Raw genomic sequence first — 18715 nt, 5'->3', positions numbered from 1 at the left:
AGGTCGGGAGGATGAAGAGCTGAGGTGGGTCGGGTGTCGCGTCCTGGCCAGCGTTGGCAGTGAAGAGGAGGAGAGGATCATCCCAGGGCCCAGGCATTGGTGAGCAGTCTTCTCTGACGCTGGTGCAGGCTGGCCAGCGTCAGACACAGTCTATGCGCGCGTGGCTTTTTGAAATATCACCACGTGCGCGCGCGCATGGTCTCCTGCTTGCCCACTCTGACATGGGCAGCAGACGAGCACGCGCAGGAACGAGGACCGCGGCCGTGCTCGCACACTAGTGCGGGCCGCGCGCGCGCCTGGTCTCCTGCTTGCCCGCTCTGACATGGGCAGCGCAGCAGCCAGCAGACGAGCACGCGCAGGAACAAGGACCGCGGCCGTGCTCGCACACTAGTGCGGGCCGCCACGGCACTTGTCAGAACAGGCAACGCGCGCACATAGGGCCGGCTGGAGGGATGCGGCGCGCTATGTATTAAAATAGCTGCTGCTCCTCCAGCGGCCCTGTGTACCTGCTCAGGCACCGGCCCGGGGGGCAGATGCATTCCTGCCACCCGGCCCAGTCCGCCCCTGATCCTGACATGCTGCACATGAGACTCCCAATCATCGGAAAAAATCAAAATATCGTCCAAATATATGATCAAGAATTTATCAAGATAACTCCGGAAGATATCATGCATGAAGGACTGAAAAACAGATGGAGCATTAGAGAGTCCGAATGGCATCCCAAGGTGTATTCAAAATGGCCTTCGGGCATGTTAAACGCAGTTTTCCATTCATCACCCTGCTTAATACGAACAAGATTATAACCCCCTGAAGGTCAATCTTAGTAAACCAACTAGCTCCCTTAATCCTAGCAAACAAATCAGAAAGCAAAGGCAAGGGGTATTGAAACTTGACCGTGATCTTATTTAAGAGGCGATAATCAATACAGGGTCTCAAAGAACCATCTTTTTAGCAACGAAAAAGAACCCCGCTCCCAACGGTGAAGAAGATGGACGAATATGCCCCTTCTCCAAAGACTCCTTAATATAACTCCGCATGGCGGTATGTTCAGGTACAGAAAGGTTGAATAGTCGACCCTTAGGAAACTTACAGCCTGGAATCAAATCAATAGCACAATCACAGTCCCTATGCGGTGGAAGGAAACTGGACTTAGGCTCATCGAATACATCCTGAAAATCAGACAAAAACTCTGGAATTTCAGAAGAGAGAGAAGGGGCGATTGACATCAGAGGAACATCATTATGAACCCCCTGACAACTCCAACTAGTTACAGACATGGACTTCCAATCCAAAACGGGATTATGGACCTGCAACCACGGGAAACCCAGCACGACCGCATCATGCAAATTATGCAACACCAGAAATCGACAATCTTCCAGGTGGGCTGGCGCCATGCGCATGGTCACCTGTACCCAAAACTGGGGCTTATTTTTAGCCAAGGGTGTAGCATCAATGCCCCTTAAAGGAATAGGATTCTGCAAAGGCTGCAAGGGAAAACCACAACGCCTAGCAAAGTCAAAGTCCATCAAATTCAAGGCGGCGCCTGAATCCACAAACGCCATGACAGAAAATGACGACAATAAGCAGATCAAGGACACAGATAACAGAAATTTATGTTGTATAGTACTGATGGTCAATGAACTGGCGATCTTTTTTGTCCGCTTAGGGCAGACAGAAATGACATGAGAAGCATCGCCACAATAAAAACACAACCTGTTGAGACGTCTGAAACTTTGTCGTTCCGTTTTAGACAGAATCCTATCACACTGCATAGGCTCAGGAATTTGCTCTGAGGATAACGCCACAGCGCGCACAGTTCTGCGTTCCCGCAAGCGCCGGTCAATCTGAATGGCCAAAGACATAGAATCACTCAGATTGGAGGGTGTGGGAAACCCCACCATAACATCCTTAACGGATTCAGAAAGACCCTTTCTGAAAATTGCCGCCAAAGCATCATCATTCCATGTAGTCAGCACAGACCATTTTCTGAATTTCTGACAATACAATTCAGCCGCCTCTTGCCCCTGAGATAGGGCCAACAAGGTCTTCTCAGCTTGATCCACAGAATTAGGCTCATCATACAATAACCCCAATGCTTGAAAGAAAGAATCAACATATAGCAAAGTAGGATCCCCAGATTCCAGGGAAAATGCCCAATCCTGTGGGTCACCACGCAGCAGGGATATGATGATTTTAACCTGCTGAATGGGATCCCCAGAGGATCGGGGTCTCAATGCAAAAACAGTTTACAGTTATTTTTGAAACTCAAAAATTTGGATCTGTCACCAAAAAATAAATCAGGATTGGGAATCTTAGGTTCTAAAGCAGGAGTCTGAACAATATAATCTGAAATACCCTGTACCCTAGCAGCAAGCTGATCCACATGAGAAGCTAACTCCTGAACAGTCATGTTAGTTCTAGGTTCCTCAGCCACCCAGAGATTAAGAGGGAGGAGAAGACAAAACAGGCTGAAGAAAAAAATGGCTCAAAACCTTTCCTCCCTTCTTCTGAGATGCAATTAACTCATTGTTGGCCAGTTGTACTGTTATGATCAGGCGGCCTTGGAACAACATGAAAAAACCCTCGCTGGAGTAGTGGTAACTATACAGACCGCTAACCCTAAACTTATCACAGACACTAGAAGTAGCCGTGGGGTGTGCCTATCCAGACCTAGACACCTCGACACAGCCGGAGGACTAATTATCCCTAAAGATAGAAAATAGGACAACTGACTTGCCTCAGAGTAGACCCCCAAAGGATAGGCAGCCCCCCACAAATGACGGTGAGTAGGAGAGGAAAAGACACACGCAGGCGGAAAACAGATTTAGCAAAGGCGGCCACTTCTACCTGGATAGGAAAGTATAGTACAGGATACTGAGCGGTCAGCACAAAATCTACAAAATATCCACAGCAGAAAAATACAAAAACTCCACCACCTAACTAAAGGTGTGGAGAGTATATCTGCAACTCCAGCGAATCCAACCAGACTGAGAAAACAACAGGACAGTCGAAGCTGGAACCAAAATAGAAACTATGAACAGGACTGAAAAATAGACACAAAGCCTGTGAGTTTAAGAAACAGAATGAGACACTTATCTTTAGCTGAAATGGCAGCACGCAGGAGAGGCCAGGCAGAGAACCATTACTGGCAATAGAACATTGACAACTGTCAGGGACTAATGAATCCTGCACAGCTAAATACCCCAGTCAGCTTTGCAATTAGCAGATACACCTGTCCAATCCTGCAGTCCAGGCACAACTGCATTACCATCTACAGCCACCGGAGGGAGCCCAAAAGCAGAATTCACAACAGCTTCCTTCTGCTCAGGCAATGCTCCCTTACTCTAGGGGCTAGTTTTTCCAGCAGGAGAATGCCCCGTGCCATACAACTAGGTCAATCAATGTGTGGATGAAGGAGCACCACATCAAGACCCTGTCATGGCCAGCCCAATCTCTAAACCTGAGCCCCATTGAGAACCTCTTGAATGTAATCAAGAGGAAGATGGATAGTCTCAAGCCATCAAACAAAGAACTGCTTACATTTTTGTTCCAGGAGGTCACCTAAAAGCAGTGGGAAAGACTGGTGGAAAGCATGCCAAGACGCATGAAAACTGTGATTAAAAATCATGGTTATTCCACCAAATATTCATTTCTGAACTCATCCTAAGTTAAAATATTAGTATTGTTGTTTCTACATGAATAAGAACTTGTTTTCTTTGCATTATTTGAGGTCTGAAAGCAGTGTTTCTTTTTTATTATTTCTCTGATGCCCATGACGGCACCACGGAGAGAGGGGATAGGAAACCTACAGATAAAAAGGCGGTACCACTCTCCCGCATCAGTTGGTTTTCTGTCCTTGATGGGAGACCAACAGCTTACCGACAAGAAGATGGATTCCGGGTACGACAGTTGTGAGGACTATCCCGTGGTGCTCAGCAGGGAAGGACTACAACACACGGGCGCTAGAAGGTAGACACTGATTCCCACCTGCAAAGGGAACTCTGGATGTGCCTTCGGACCGGCCGGTCTCAGCCAGCCCCGTTAGCAGTGCTCTGGACTGCGGACCCCAAAGCCTTCAGTAAAGGTAAAGAGACTACAATCCTGTGTCCTCGTTATTCCTCGCACCTTGCACCACGCACCATCACCTTTCATTGGACGCCCCTTAGCAGGGTCACGGACCGGGTCTAGCCACCGTGACAACCCCAGCACCAAGACAGAGAGGACCGATACCGAGAATCTGTGGCCCTGTGTCTGGGGGCGCTCCACTCAGATACGTCTAACTCCTCTTCTTCTTCTTCATCATCCTCTTCTTCCTCTGGGGGTCACAGTTGTTTTCCCTTGGAAGACACAGATGGCCTCATTAAAGCAGTTAGAAGCACTATGGGGTTAGTGGACTCTCACCCCAAAAAAAGATCGGTACATGACATCATGTTCGGGGGTCTTGAGCAAATAACACCAAAAAGAAAGTACCCTTTTGAGGATGAATCTTGCTCCTTCTGAGAAAAAGCCCCCAAAGTAGATGTCGCCATAGCTAAGGCATCAAAGAAATTCGCCCTCCCATTTGAGGACATAGGGGTCTTGAAGGACCCCATGGACAAAAAGGCAGACTCCTTTTTCAAAAGCTCCTGGGAAGCAGCTGGGGGAGGTCTAAAGCCGGCAGTCGCCGCCGCATGCACATCCCGTTCATTAATGGTTTGGTTAGACCAACTGGAAGCTAAAAGGGAAAACATCCCGAGACTCCATACTAAACACCTTGCCGGTAATGAGGGGGGCAGCCGCATTTTTGGCAGATGCTTCTGCCGATTCTATTAGATTAGCTGCTAGATAAGCAGTTTTCTCTAACGCGGCTAGGCGCGCCCTCTGGCTTAAGTGCTGGCCAGGGGACTTACAGACAAAATCAAAATTATGTACCATTCCCTGTGAGGGGGAATTCCTGTTTGGTCCCTCCTTAGATGACATCCTAGAGAAGGTGGGTGATAAAAAGAAATCTTTTCCCTCCCTGGGTTTCCCCTCTTATAGAAGGCCCTTTCGGAGCAAGAGGTTTTTCCGTAAAAAGCCGGGGAAAAACCAGGAAAAATGGGAGGACAAGAAAAACAAAAATAAAGGATTCTTGTTTAATAAAAACCCCAGTGGCAACAGAAAACCTTCCCAATGAAGGTTTGCCCCAGGTGGGGGGAAGATTGTCACTCTTTCTCTCGGCCTGGGAGAAAATTACCCGCAGCCCATGGATCCTGGGCATAATAAAATCAGGGCTGAAACTGACACTTCTCAAAACCCCTCGCCCCTCCTTTTTGATAACATCACCAAGGTCTTCAGTGAAAGAACAATTGGCATTGGAAAACGAGGTCATTGGACTAGTGGACAAGGGAGTCCTTCCTGAAGTTCCCCCCCACAAGAAAGAGGGCAAGGATACTATTCCCCTCTGTTCCTGAGGAAAAAAACGGACGGGTCTTACAGGACTATCATAAACTTGAAAAACCTAAACAAATGCCTAGAGGTACAAGCGTTCAAGATGGAAACAATAAACATCTATAAAAATGCTGTTTCCTCGGTGTTTCATGGTAGTCCTGGACCTGAAGGATGCCTACTATCACGTCCCTATCGACAGAGATCACCAGAGGTTTCTCAGGATAGCAGTTTACATCAGGGGGGTGTTACACCACTTTCAGTTTTCAGCCCTACCGTTCGGACTAGCCATAGCCCCAAGAATATTCACAAAGCTAATCGCGGAGGTAATGGCTCATCTGAGAGATCAGGACACCCTGATTGTGCCATACCTAGATGACTTTTTGGTAATAGGCTCCTCTCCCCAATACTACAACAATCAGCTAGAAACAGTTATGCGTTCTCTAGAGGAGCTGGGCTGGCTGATAAATTTTAAAAAGTCCAGGTTATTGCCTTCCCAGGTCCAGGAATATCTAGGTCTCACTCTAGACTCCGTAAAGGAGGAATGTTGCCTTCCCGGGGACAAAAATACAAATAATAACAGGGCTGGTGTCCAAAATACAAGCTCTCCCCGCCATAAGTCTCCGCCAGGCTATTTCCCTCTTGGGATCCATGACTTCATGCATCCCTGCAGCCCAATGGGCTCAGCTCCATTCGAGAGACCTTCAATGGCAAATTTTGTCAGGAAGTCTCCCTAAGGGGGCATTTAGAAGGTCGGTTCAGGTTATCTCCACGCTCAACTCGGTCACTAATTTGGTGGACATCGCAAAAAAATCTTTCCCAGGGAGTCCCGTGGGTAACTCCAATTTCAAAAATCGTAACCACAGCAAGCCCCAGTGGGTGGGGGGCTCATATGGGCAACCTATTAGCCCAAGGCACCTGGTCGTCGTCTCTGGCAAAATAATCTTCCAGTATGAAAGAACTTCTAGCGGTCAGGTTCGCTCTGCTGGAATTCTTGGGGGCCCTTCACTCTCACCATGTCAGACTTATGTCAGATAACAGGGTAGTATTGGTGTACCTGAATCGCCAAGGGGGTACTCGCTCTCAAAATCTGATGGAAGTTACCGAGTCAATATTTCAAATAGCTGAAAGGAACCTTCTATCTCTGACAAGTCTGCATATAAAGGGGTGGACAACTACAAAGCGGACTTTCTGAGTCATTCCCGTCTAAGGCAAGGGGAATGGGAGCTAAATCAGGCAATATTCACCCAGATCACGGAAAAATGGAGGGTACCCAACATAGACCTCTTTGCAAACAACCTAAACAAAAAAGTAAACTCTTTTTGCTCCATAACTCCACTGGGGAATCTAGTGGCTTTGGATGCGTTCTTGATACCATGGCTACATCAGCTGGCTTACGCGTTTCCCCCATTTGCTCTGATTCCAGTAGTGCTGAGGAAGATTCGGAAGGACGGGGCTCATGTGATCTTAATAGCCCCGTTCTGGCCAAAGAGGCCTTGGTTCTCTTGGATGTGGAGAATGTCGATATCCGACCCGTGGGTACTCCCAGACCTCCCAAACTTACTCTCCCAGGGTCCAGTTCACCATCCACAAGTTACGAGCTTACACTTGACAGCCTGGCATTTGAGAGGGAGCTACTAGAAAGCAGAGGCTGGGCTGGTATCTACTCTTTTACAAATTAGGAAACTGATTACAACAAAGCAGTATGGGAAGATATGGAAAAAAATTCCTTTCATCATCGGGCGCTAAAATAGGGGAAGAGGTGCCTCTTAAATCCATATTAGAATTTTTACAAAATGGGTTGGAAATCGGTCTAGCCACGAGTACCCTAAAAGTCCATGTGGCAGCATAGGGAGCCCTATTCAACTATGATTTGGCAGGGAATCGGTGGGTTTCCAGGTTAATCGGGGCAGCAAAGTTACCCTCAATGGGATTTAAATTTGGTCCTTAAATCCCTGACTAAACCTCCTTTCGAACCCTTAGGAGATATCCCATTGAAATTCCTATCCCTCAAAACATCCCTGCTCGTCGCCCTCACATCTGCTCGTAGAGTTAGCGACATACAGGCTCTATCTGCTAACCCTCCTTACACACAGTTTTTAGAGGATAGAGTCATTCTCAAAATAGACCCAGCATACGTCCCGAAGGTGACATCCCGGTTCCACAGAACTCAAGAGATATCTCTTCCCTCCTTTTGTCCCAACCCTAAAAATGAGGATGAATCATTACATACGCTAGATGTCAGGAGATGCCTTATGCAGTACATAGAAGCCACGAGAGAGAGTAGGGAGGATGCCTCTTTTTGTGTGCTTTCAGGGTCCCCAGAAGGGGAAAAAAGCCTCCAAAGCCACTTTGGCGAGATGGATCACGGATGCCATCAGCCTGTCATACTCATCAAGTCCAATGTCCGTCCTGGGAGAAGGCTGGGGCTTCAATTGACCAGATATGTAGAGCTGCTACCTGGTCATCACCATTCACATTCTATAGGCAGTATAGATTGGACCTTATCTCCTCTTCAGACCTTACCTTTGGTAAAAGGGTTCTGGAAGCGGTGGTCCCTCCCTGAATGTACAATCTATGCAAATGTCTCCATGGGCGTCAGAGAAAAATATAGTTGTTACCGATAACGGTATTTCTCTGAGCCCATGACGGCACCCGTACAGTCCATCCCTTCACTTATGGGTGTGCACACTAACATAGTGCCATATGCTTTTATATGATTAGGTCACGCGGTATCTCAATTAAGTTAAGTAATGTTAAAACGAATACGCTATTCCATAGTCTCCCATCGTTCTCTAGTAAACAACTGATGCGGGAGAGTGGTACCGCCTTTTTATCTGTAGGTTTCCTGTCCTTGGTGGGCGGATCCCCTTTCTCCATGGTGCCGTCATGGGCTCAGAGAAATACCGTTATCGGTAAGAACTATATTTTTTGTCAATTTCTCATTTGCTTAAAATAAATACAACATTTTTAGCTTTAAATTTCGGAGACATGTTGTCACTACTTTATAAAATTAAACAGTGTACATCTTAATCAAAAAACATACCTATAAAGAGAAAAATCAGAGAAACTGAAAATTTTGCAGTGGTCTCGTAATTTTTGCCAGAGCTGTATATATAAAATTTAAAACCTAGGTGCGTCTTATGGTCCAGTGTGTCTTATATTCCAAAAAATATGGTAATTTCTGACCATAGTGTTTTTGAAAACAAATTTTTTTTTTTTCTTTATAAAAGCCTCAAACTTATGTGTGTGAATCAGACATGAGATCTGACGTAATAGAAGATTACAGTGCGGGGAAGACTGGAAACATTCATTTAGATGGCTGGTGGTGATGTAGTCAGTGATGGACTTTGGACAAATATGTTCCTAGAGCCGAAGTAGAATATGATGTCATCCTCATCATGAAGTCGTTATTTCTCCTGTCACGTGTAATGAATATCTCCTGCAGTATTGTTAATGCCGATTTCAGGGTCTGTAAATGAGACGAGAATTAGCGTTATGGAAGATGAGTCTATGAGAAACGTATTCAGCTGCCGACTCCGAGGAACAAACTATTTGTTGTCTGTGGCCTAAACTTTATTGTTTTTTCTCTGACATCTACTAATAAAACCTATGTTGTAAAATAATAAAAATATACCATATTTTTCGGACTATAAGACGCACCGGACCATAAGACGCACCCCAAATTTACAGAAGGAAAATAGGGAAAAAATGTGTCAAATGATGGCCCGTCGTACAGACCAAATTCAGCTTGCCGTGGGAAATCCGTAGCGCTGGTGGAGGGTGTTCACAGGGGGTGTTCGGTGGTCCAGCAGTGATATGACTAATATCGCAGACTGATGCGGTAGGTTCTGTGGTTCTCTACTGGTGCGGTGGCTCCTCCAACATTTTCTGAAAGCCCGGAGCACCCGCACATGCATTGCTGTTAAGCAGTAGCCTCTGGGAATTCCCATCCCAGGCTGACACGGCAGGTTTGTCGGTGTTCAGGGTTGCGGGGGCTACCCTGTCATTTTGTGAAAGCCCTCGAGCCCCGCACACCCCCACTGCTGCGATGCGGTGGCCTCCAGTAAAATGGCCTCTGGGAAAATGCTGCTGCAAATTGAGATCTCGGCTCCAAGATCTCATCTCCCGAGATTTCAATGTGTGCATATGCCAACCCGGTGGCCATTTTCCTAGAGGCCATTTTACCAGGGGCTACCGCATGGCAGCAGTGTGGATGTGCAGTGCTCTGGGTTTTCCAAAAATGTTGGTGGAGCCCTGCACCACTGCACACCGCCGAATACTGCCGCACCAACCTAGGAAGGGAGTGTGATCTCCCTGCAGTGTTGGACCGCCGTAGAATCACCCGACTCCTGCTGCTGTCACACTAATTGTAAGTATATTCCGACTAGAAGACGCACCCCCATTTTCCAACAAAAATGTATTTGGGAAAAAGTGCATCTTGCAGTCCGAAAAATACGGTAATAGCTGCTTGGGTCCCCACCACACTCTGTATTTTCTGGTCTGTCCCAACGAACTTGTGATTCCTGCAGCAAATTAATTGACGAAGCAGTGAGTAACATAGCCAGTGATTGGCTGCATGGAGGAGATGTCTTACTCAGTAATTCAGCTTATGTTCCAGTCCATACAAGACTAGAGAATACAACATCTACACGTTCTGTCTTCTGAAATGTTTCCTTTGTTATCTCCAGTAATTTTATTATTATTCAAATTCTTTGTAATGATTCATCCTCTCATCGTCTTCCTCTTCAGGTACCTACAATATCCGATCCTTTCAGTAGACATCTTCTATATTAAGATAATTTTTCTTAACTACCCATCAAGAATGGATATGAAGAGGGACAAGATGGCAGAGAGGATATTACACCTCACCCTAGAGATCCTCTTTCGTCTCACTAGAGAGGTGAGAGATTTTTATAGCGTCACATTACATAATTCTTATTTATGGCAATAAAACTGTTGGACAGAACTCAAGAGGTGAGGAATCTGGAAATGTCTGTAGTGAGATTTATTAATGTGTCTCTCCTTATCCAGGATTACACAGCAGTGAAGAAGACCTCTAGTGAGCGCTGTCAGGCCCCTGTGTCCGAGGGATGGGAAAGACCCCTGAGCCAAATCACAAGGCCTCCACCTCACCCACTGATACATGAGGACATCAATGACCAAAAGATCCTAGAACTCACCTACAAGATGATTGAGCTGCTGACTGGAGAGGTGACACTGCTGGGAATGCTGGGACATTATACAGTAATGCTATGAAGGGATCGGAGTGATGACTGTATCATTGTATGTGTCAGATTCCTATAAGGTGTCAGGATGTCACCGTCTATTTCTCCATGGAGGAGTGGGAGTATTTAGAAGGACACAAGGATGTGTACAAGGACGTCATGATGGAGGTTCCCCAGCCCCTCACTTCACCGGGTAATAGGATGAAATGCACACAGCCTATAATTATATGTATTATCTGTATGTAAGGAATGAATTCAGTGCCTGTGTGTTTCCTCCAGATCTATCCAGTAAGAGGACAACACCCGAGAGATGTCCCCATCCTCTTCTTCCACAGGACTGTAAACAAGAAGATCCCAATGTCTCTCAGAATCATCAGGTAGATGGAGAGAAGGTGTCATGAGATCTTCCCTATGATGTGTAGACGGCTGTGAAGGTCTTGTGCTCAGTCAGTTTTATCCACCAGTGTTACATGTTTCATACGGTGGAGATGGCAGGATTAGAGCTGATTATAGATGTGACTTTCTCCATCTGTCTGTGACTTTTACAATATTTGTTTCAGGGTGAAGATCTGACCCATATTAATACTACAGAGACATATGTGAGGGGTGATGAGCGGTCTAAAGAGGAGACTCGTACATATGAATACCCAGGTGAGTAGTGACCACTAACTACAGAGAAGTCACAGATTCTTCTCAGTCACTGGCTGTGGCTGCTTTATCAATGGTGTAGTTCGGACGTGGCATCATGTGATCCCCATTTTGCGGGTAGAGCATAACATTCTCCTCCATCCGAAAATGTTTAAATGGCTTTGTGAAATTTTGAAAACTCTTTTGTATAGCGCTTACAACCTGCAAGTATAATGCAGCCAGAGTGGTAGTCGTGGCAGCGAGCTGTAGTGTTTTCACACCCTGGTGCCCCGCAGATGAAATACAGAGTTCTTTCTGGTGTGTGTGTGTGTGTGTGAGATGTGTGCAGCAGAGTACTCATTTCAGTTCCCTCGGTTTCTTTCACTCCAGCTTCAGGATTCCAGGTTCCATAAAACACTGCAGCGTTACAGTCCTTTTCAAACAGTTCAACTTTACTGATAACATGGGCACCCATCACTTTTGCAGCACATTTTACACAAAGCATCATATCTTGCACTTTCCCTTCCTTCTGGGCAGACTCCATTTCCTCTATAACCTCTCCTTCTTCTCTCCTGGAAATCCATGCCATTTCTGTGGACAATCCGTGCCCCTTCCGTACTACCTGCATCACCAGCTCCCTGTCAGCCCCTTGTCCGATTCCATCTTGCAAAGGTGCCAGGAGTTCCATCTTGCTGACCCCCGACCCAGTCGTAGACCCCAGAACTGCCCTGAGGATGATCCTATTGAGCTGATGCCCGACTGTACTATTCTCCAGCCTGGGAGCCCTTATTGCCATCCGCAGCTTTACCCCCATGACCTGTAGCTGTCTCATACATTGAATGCATCCTGCCCTTGGCAAGGCTGCCAGGTTGTCTGTCTCTAATCAGGAAGTATCCTGATTATACTTCCCTGCTCCTGGCTGTACCTCCCCTTTAGTTAACCCCTGTGCTGCCTACCTCCTGCTCTATTCTATGATATCATCTATTACTACTGTGCCCCCCTCTATTCTAGCCCCACTACAGTTCTAGCCTATCCTATTCTAGCCCCAATCCTATAAACAGTACCCATTGAGGACATTTACATATAAATATATATACAGTACAGACCAAAAGTTTGGACACACCTTCTCATTTAAAGATTTTTCTGTATTTTCATGACTATGAAAATTGTAAATTCACACTGAAGGCATCAAAACTATGAATTAACACATGTGGAATTATATACTTAACCCCTTTACCCCCAAGGGTGGTTTGCACCAATTTTTGCCAATTTTTACAATTCTGACCACTGTCCCTTTATGAGGTTATAACTCCGAAACGCTTCAACGGATCCTGGTGATTCTGACATTGTTTTCTCGTGACATATTGTACTTCATGATAGTGATAAAATTTCTTTGATAGTACCTGCGTTTATTTGTGAAAAAAACGGAAATTTGGCGAAAATTTTGAAAATTTCGCAATTTTCAAACTTTGAATTTTTATGCAATTAAATCACAGAGATATGTCACACAAAATACTTAATAAGTAACATTTCCCACATGTCTCCTTTACATCAGCATAATTTTGGAACCAATTTTTTTTTTTGTTAGGGAGTTATAAGGGTTAAAAGTTGACCAGCAATTTCTCATTTTTACAACACCATTTTTTTTTAGGGACCACGTCTCATTTGAAGTCATTTTGAGGGGTCTATATGATAGAAAATGCCCAAGTGTGACACCATTCTAAAAACTGCACCCCTCAAGGTGCTCAAAACCACATTCAAGAAGTTTATTAACCCTTCAGGTGTTTAATAGGAATTTTTGGAATGTTTAAATAAAAATGAACATTTAACTTTTTTACACAAAAAATTTACTTCAGCTCCAATTTGTTTTATTTTACCAAGGGTAACAGGAGAAATTGGACCCAAAAAGTTGTTGTCCAATTTGCCCTGAGTACGCTGATACCCCATATGTGGCAGTAAACCACTGTTTGGGCGCATGGGAGAGCTCGGAAGGGAAGGAGCGCTATTTGACTTTTCAATGCAAAATTGACAGGAATTGAGATGGGACGCCATGTTGCGTTTGGAGAGCCACTGATGTGCCTAAACATTGAAACCCCCCACAAGTGACACCATTTTGGAAAGTAGACCCCCTAAGGAACTTATCTGGATGTGTGGTGAGCACTTTGACCCACCAAGTGCTTCACAGAAGTTTATAATGCAGAACCGTAAAAATAAAAAATCATATTTTTTCACAAAAATTATATTTTTGCCCCCAATTTTTTATTTTTCCAAGGGTAAGAGAAGAAATTGGACCTCAAAAGTTGTTGTCCAATTTGTCCTGAGTACGCTGATACCCCATATGTGGCAGTAAACCACTGTTTGGGCGCATGGGAGAGCTCGGAAGGGAAGGAGCGCAGTTTGACTTTTCAATGCAAAATTGACAGAAATTGAGATGGGACGCCATGTTGCGTTTGGAGAGCCACTGATGTGCCTAAACATTGAAACCCCCCACAAGTGACACCATTTTGGAAAGTAGACCCCCTAAGGAACTTATCTAGAGGTGTGGTGAGCACTTTGACCCACCAAGTGCTTCACAGAAGTTTATAATGCAGAACCGTAAAAATAAAAAATCATATTTTTTCACAAAAATTATATTTTTGCCCCCAATTTTTTATTTTTCCAAGGGTAAGAGAAGAAATTGGACCTCAAAAGTTGTTGTCCAATTTGTCCCGAGTACGCTGATACCCCATATGTGGCAGTAAACCACTGTTTGGGCGCATGGGAGAGCTCGGAAGGGAAGGAGCGCCGTTTGACTTTTCAATGCAAAATTGACAGGAATTGAGATGGGACGCCATGTTGCGTTTGGAGAGCCACTGATGTGCCTAAACATTGAAACCCCCCACAAGTGACACCATTTTGGAAAGTAGACCCCCTAAGGAACTTATCTAGAGGTGTGGTGAGCACTTTGACCCACCAAGGGCTTCACAGAAGTTTATAATGCAGAGCCATAAAAATAAAACAAAATTTTTTTCCCACAAAAATTATTTTTTAGCCCCCAGTTTTGTATTTTCCCTAGGGTAACAGGAGAAATTGGACCCCAAAAGTTGTTGTCCAATTTGTCCTGAGTACGCTGATACCCCATATGTGGGGGGGGAACCACCGTTTGGGCGCATGGGAGGGTTCGGAAGGGAAGGAGCGCTATTTGGAATGCAGACTTAGATGGAATGGTTTGCAGGCGTCACATTGCGTTTGCAGAGCCCCTAATGTACCTAAACAGTAGAAACCCCCCACAAGTGACACCATTTTGGAAAGTAGACCCCCTAAGGAACTCATCTTGATGTGTTGTGAGAGCTTTGAACCCCCAAGTATTTCACTACAGTTTATAACGCAGAGCCGTGCAAATAAAAAATATTTTTTTTTCCACAAAAATTATAATTTAGCCCCCAGTTTTGTAATTTTCCAAGGTTAGCAGGAGAAATTGGACCCTAAATGTTGTTGTCCAATTTGTCCTGAGTACGCTGATACCCGATATGTGGGGGGGAACCACCGTTTGGGCGCATGGGAGGGCTCGGAAGGGAAGGAGCATTATTTGGAATGCAGACTTAGATGGATTGGTCTGCAGGCGTCACATTGCGTTTGCAGAGCCCCTAATGTACCTAAACAGTAGAAACCCCCCACAAGTGACCCCATATTGGAAACTAGACCCCTCAATGAACTTATCTAGATGTGTTGTGAGAACTTTGAACCCCCAAGTGTTTCACTACAGTTTATAACGCAGAGCCGTGAAAATAAAAAATCTTTTTGTTTTCCCACAAAAATTATTTTTTAGCCCCCAGTTTTGTATTTTCCCAAGGGTAACAGGAGAAATTGGTCCACAAAAGTTGTTGTCCAATTTGTCCTGAGTACGCTGATACCCCATATGTTGGGGAAAACCCCTGTTTGGGCACACAGGAGAGCTCGGAAGGGAAGGAGCACTGTTTTTTACTTTTTCAACGCAGAATTGGCTGGAATTGAGATCGGACGCCATGTCGTGTTTGGAGAGCCCCTGATGTGCCTAAACAGTGGAAACCCCCCAATTATAACTGAAACCCTAATCTAAACACACCCCTAACCCTAATTCCAACGGTAACCCTAACCACACCTCTAACCCTGACACACCCCTAACCCTAATCCCAACCCTATTCCCAACTGTAAATGTAATCTAAACCCTAACCCTAACTTTAGCCCCAACCCTAACTGTAGCCCCAACCCTAACCCTAGCCCTAACCCTAACCCTAGCCCTAACCCTAGCCCTAACCCTAACCCTAGCCCTAACCCTAGCCCTAACCCTAGCCCTAACCCTAGCCCTAACCCTAGCCCTAGCCCTAACCCTAGCCCTAACCCTAGCCCTAACCCTAGCCCTAACCCTAGCCCTAACCCTAGCCCTAACCCTAGCCCTAACCCTAATCCTAGCCCTAACCCTAGCCCTAATGGGAAAATGGAAATAAATACATTTTTTTTTATTTTTCCCTAACTAAGGGGGTGATGAAGGGGGGTTTGATTTACTTTTATAGCGGGTTTTTTAGCGGATTTTTATGATTGGCAGCCGTCACACACTGAAAGACCCTTTTTATTGCAAAAAATATTTTTTGCAATACCACATTTTGAGAGCTATAATTTTTCCATATTTTGGTCCACAGAGTCATGTGAGGTCTTGTTTTTTGCGGGACGAGTTGACGTTTTTATTGAAAACATTTTTGGGCACGTGACATTTTTTGATCGCTTTTTATTCTGATTTTTGTGAGGAAGAATGACCAAAAGCCAGCTATTCATGAATTTCTATTGGGGGAGGCGTTTATACCGTTCTGCGTTTGGTAAAATTGATAAATCAGTTTTATTCTTCGGGTCAGTACGATTACAGCGATACCTCATTTATATCATTTTTTTATGGTTTGGTGCTTTTATACGATAAAAACTATTTTACAGAAAAAATAATTATTTTTGCATCGCTTTATTCTCAGGACTATAACTTTTTTATTTTTTTGCTGATGATGCTGTATGGCGGCTCTTTTTTTGCGGGACAATATGACGCTTTCAGCGGTACCATGGTTATTTATATCTGTCCTTTTGATCGCGTGTTATTCCACGTTTTGTTCGGCGGTATGATAATAAAGCGTTGTTTTTTGCCTCTTTTTTTTTTTTTTCTTACGGTGTTTACTGAAGGGGTTAACTAGTGGGACAGTTTTATAGGTCGGGTCGTTACGGACGCGGCGATACTAAATATGTGTACTTTTATTGTTTGTTTGTTTTTTATTTAGATGAAGAAATGTATTTATGGTAATAATAATTTTTTTTTTTTTTCATTATTTTGGAATATTTTTTTTTATTTTTTTTACACATTTGGAAAATTTTTTTTTTACTTTTTTACTTTGTCCCAGGGGGGGACATCACAGATCAGTGATCTGACAGTTTGCACAGCACTCTGTCAGATCACTGATCTGACATGCAGCGCTGCAGCCTTCACAGTGCCTGCTCTAAGCAGGCTCTGTGAAGCCACCTCCCTCCCTGCAGGACCCGGATCCGCGGCCATCTTGGATCCGGGGCTCGAGCAGGGAGGGAGGTGAGGAGACCCTCGCAGCAACGCGATCACATCGCGTTGCTGCGGGGGGCTCAGGGAAGCCCGCAGGGAGCCCCCTCCCTGCGCGGTGCTTCCCTGCACCGCCGGCACATCGCGATCATCTTTGATCGCGGTGTGCCAGGGGTTAATGTGCCGGGGGCGGTCCGTGACCGCTCCTGGCACATAGTGCCGGATGTCAGCTGCGATAAGCAGCTGACACCCGGCCGCGATCGGCCGCGCTCCCCCCGTGAGCGCGGCCGATCGGCTATGACGTACTATCCCATCCAGGGTCAGATAAGCCCAGGGCACCTCGACGGGATAGTACGTCTAAGGTCACAGAGGGGTTAACAAAAAAAGTGAAATAACTGAAAATGTCTTATATTCTAGGTTCTTCAAAGTAGCCACCTTTTGCTTTGATGACTGCTTTGAACTCTCTTCGCATTCTCTTGATGAGCTTCAAGAGGTAATCACCAGGAAATGGTCTTCCAACAATCTTGAAGGAGTTCCCAGAGATGCTTAGCACTTGCTGGCCCTTTTGCCTTCACTCTGCGGTCCACCTCACCCCAAACCATCTTGATTGGGTTCAGGTCTGGTGATTGTGGAGGCCAGGTCATCTGGTGTAGCACCCCATCACTCTCCTTCTTGGTCAAATAGCCCTTACACAGCCTGGAGGTGTGTTTGGGGTCATTGTCCTGTTGAACAATAAATGATGGTCCAACTAAACGCAAACCGGATGGAATAGCATGCCTGCAGGAGATGTGTTGGCATGGCGCGAGTCCTGGTTTCATAGATTCACTCCATGTCATAAATTACATTATGTTTTCAATCATAAGAAATTCAGATTACTGCACAATCTCTCCTGAAATGGGGGCACTAATACTTTCTCTACTCTTCTGGTTATGACTCAATGGTCCACCATAAATGAGTGCAACTCCAGTTTAGTGTTGGAGTTCTCCCCTCGTACATACTTTTTTGGGGGAGATGTAACATATTTTTTGTTCTATGTTTTTTTTTTTTTGTTTTTTTTTACATGTTCATTCTGGTTGATACTTTGATTGTGGTAGGATCAGCCTGCCTCAGTTAGGTGAGTTTGTAAGTTTGGAACTCCCTGGTATTTTTTTTTTAACCCCTTTACCCCTAAGGGTGGTTTGCACGTTAATGACCGGGCCAATTTTTACAATTCTGACCACTGTGCCTTTATGAGGTTATAGCTCTAGAACGCTTCAATGGATCCCAGTGATTCTGACATTTTCTCGTGACATATTGTACTTCATGATAGTGGTAAAAATTATTTGATAGTAGCAGGTACTTATTTATTTGTGAAAAAAACGGAAATTTGGTGAAAATTATGAAAATTTCGCAATTTTCCAGCTTTGAATTTTTATGCAATGAAATCACAGAGATATGTCACACAAAATACTTAATAAGTAACATTTCCCACATGTCTACTTTACATCAGCACAATTTTGGAACCAAAATTTTTTGTGTTTGTTAGGGAGCTATAAGGGTTAAAATTTGACCAGCAATTTCTCATTTTTACAACACCATTTTTTTTAGGGACCACATCTCATTTGATGTCATTTTGAGGGGTCTATATGATAGAAAATACCCAAGTGTGACACCATTCTAAAAACTGCACCTCTCAAGGTGCTCAAAACCACATTCAAGAAGTTTATTAACCCTTCTGGTTCTTCACAGGAATTTTTGGAATGTTTAAATAAAAATGAACATTTAACTTTTTTTCACAAAAAATTTACTTCAGCTCCAATTTGTTTTAATTTGTTTTATTTTCCCAAGGGTAAGAGAAGAAATGGGACCGAAAAAGTTGTTGTACAATTTATCCTGAGTACGCTGATACCCCATATGTGGGGGTAAACCA

At 44.8% G+C, this 18715-nt stretch overlaps 1 protein-coding gene across 1 annotated transcript in view; it reads left to right on the top strand.

Annotated features, from left to right (window-relative positions):
- The window catches only part of LOC138663381 (zinc finger protein 432-like), a 53759-nt gene that overhangs the window by 26385 nt on the left and 8659 nt on the right, over window positions 1-18715 (top strand). The window contains exons 2-6 of the mRNA XM_069749558.1: window positions 10159-10309; window positions 10441-10620; window positions 10704-10827; window positions 10914-11011; window positions 11195-11285. Coding sequence (XP_069605659.1) covers window positions 10232-10309; window positions 10441-10620; window positions 10704-10827; window positions 10914-11011; window positions 11195-11285 — 571 coding nt within the window. The 5' untranslated portion in view covers window positions 10159-10231. The remainder of the gene's footprint in view (window positions 1-10158; window positions 10310-10440; window positions 10621-10703; window positions 10828-10913; window positions 11012-11194; window positions 11286-18715) is intronic.

Source organism: Ranitomeya imitator, chromosome 2 (assembly GCF_032444005.1).
Source record: "Ranitomeya imitator isolate aRanImi1 chromosome 2, aRanImi1.pri, whole genome shotgun sequence".
Taxonomy (NCBI): Eukaryota; Metazoa; Chordata; class Amphibia; order Anura; family Dendrobatidae; genus Ranitomeya; species Ranitomeya imitator.
Note: the sequence above shows the minus strand (reverse complement) of the source record. Positions and strands in the feature narration are given on the sequence as shown.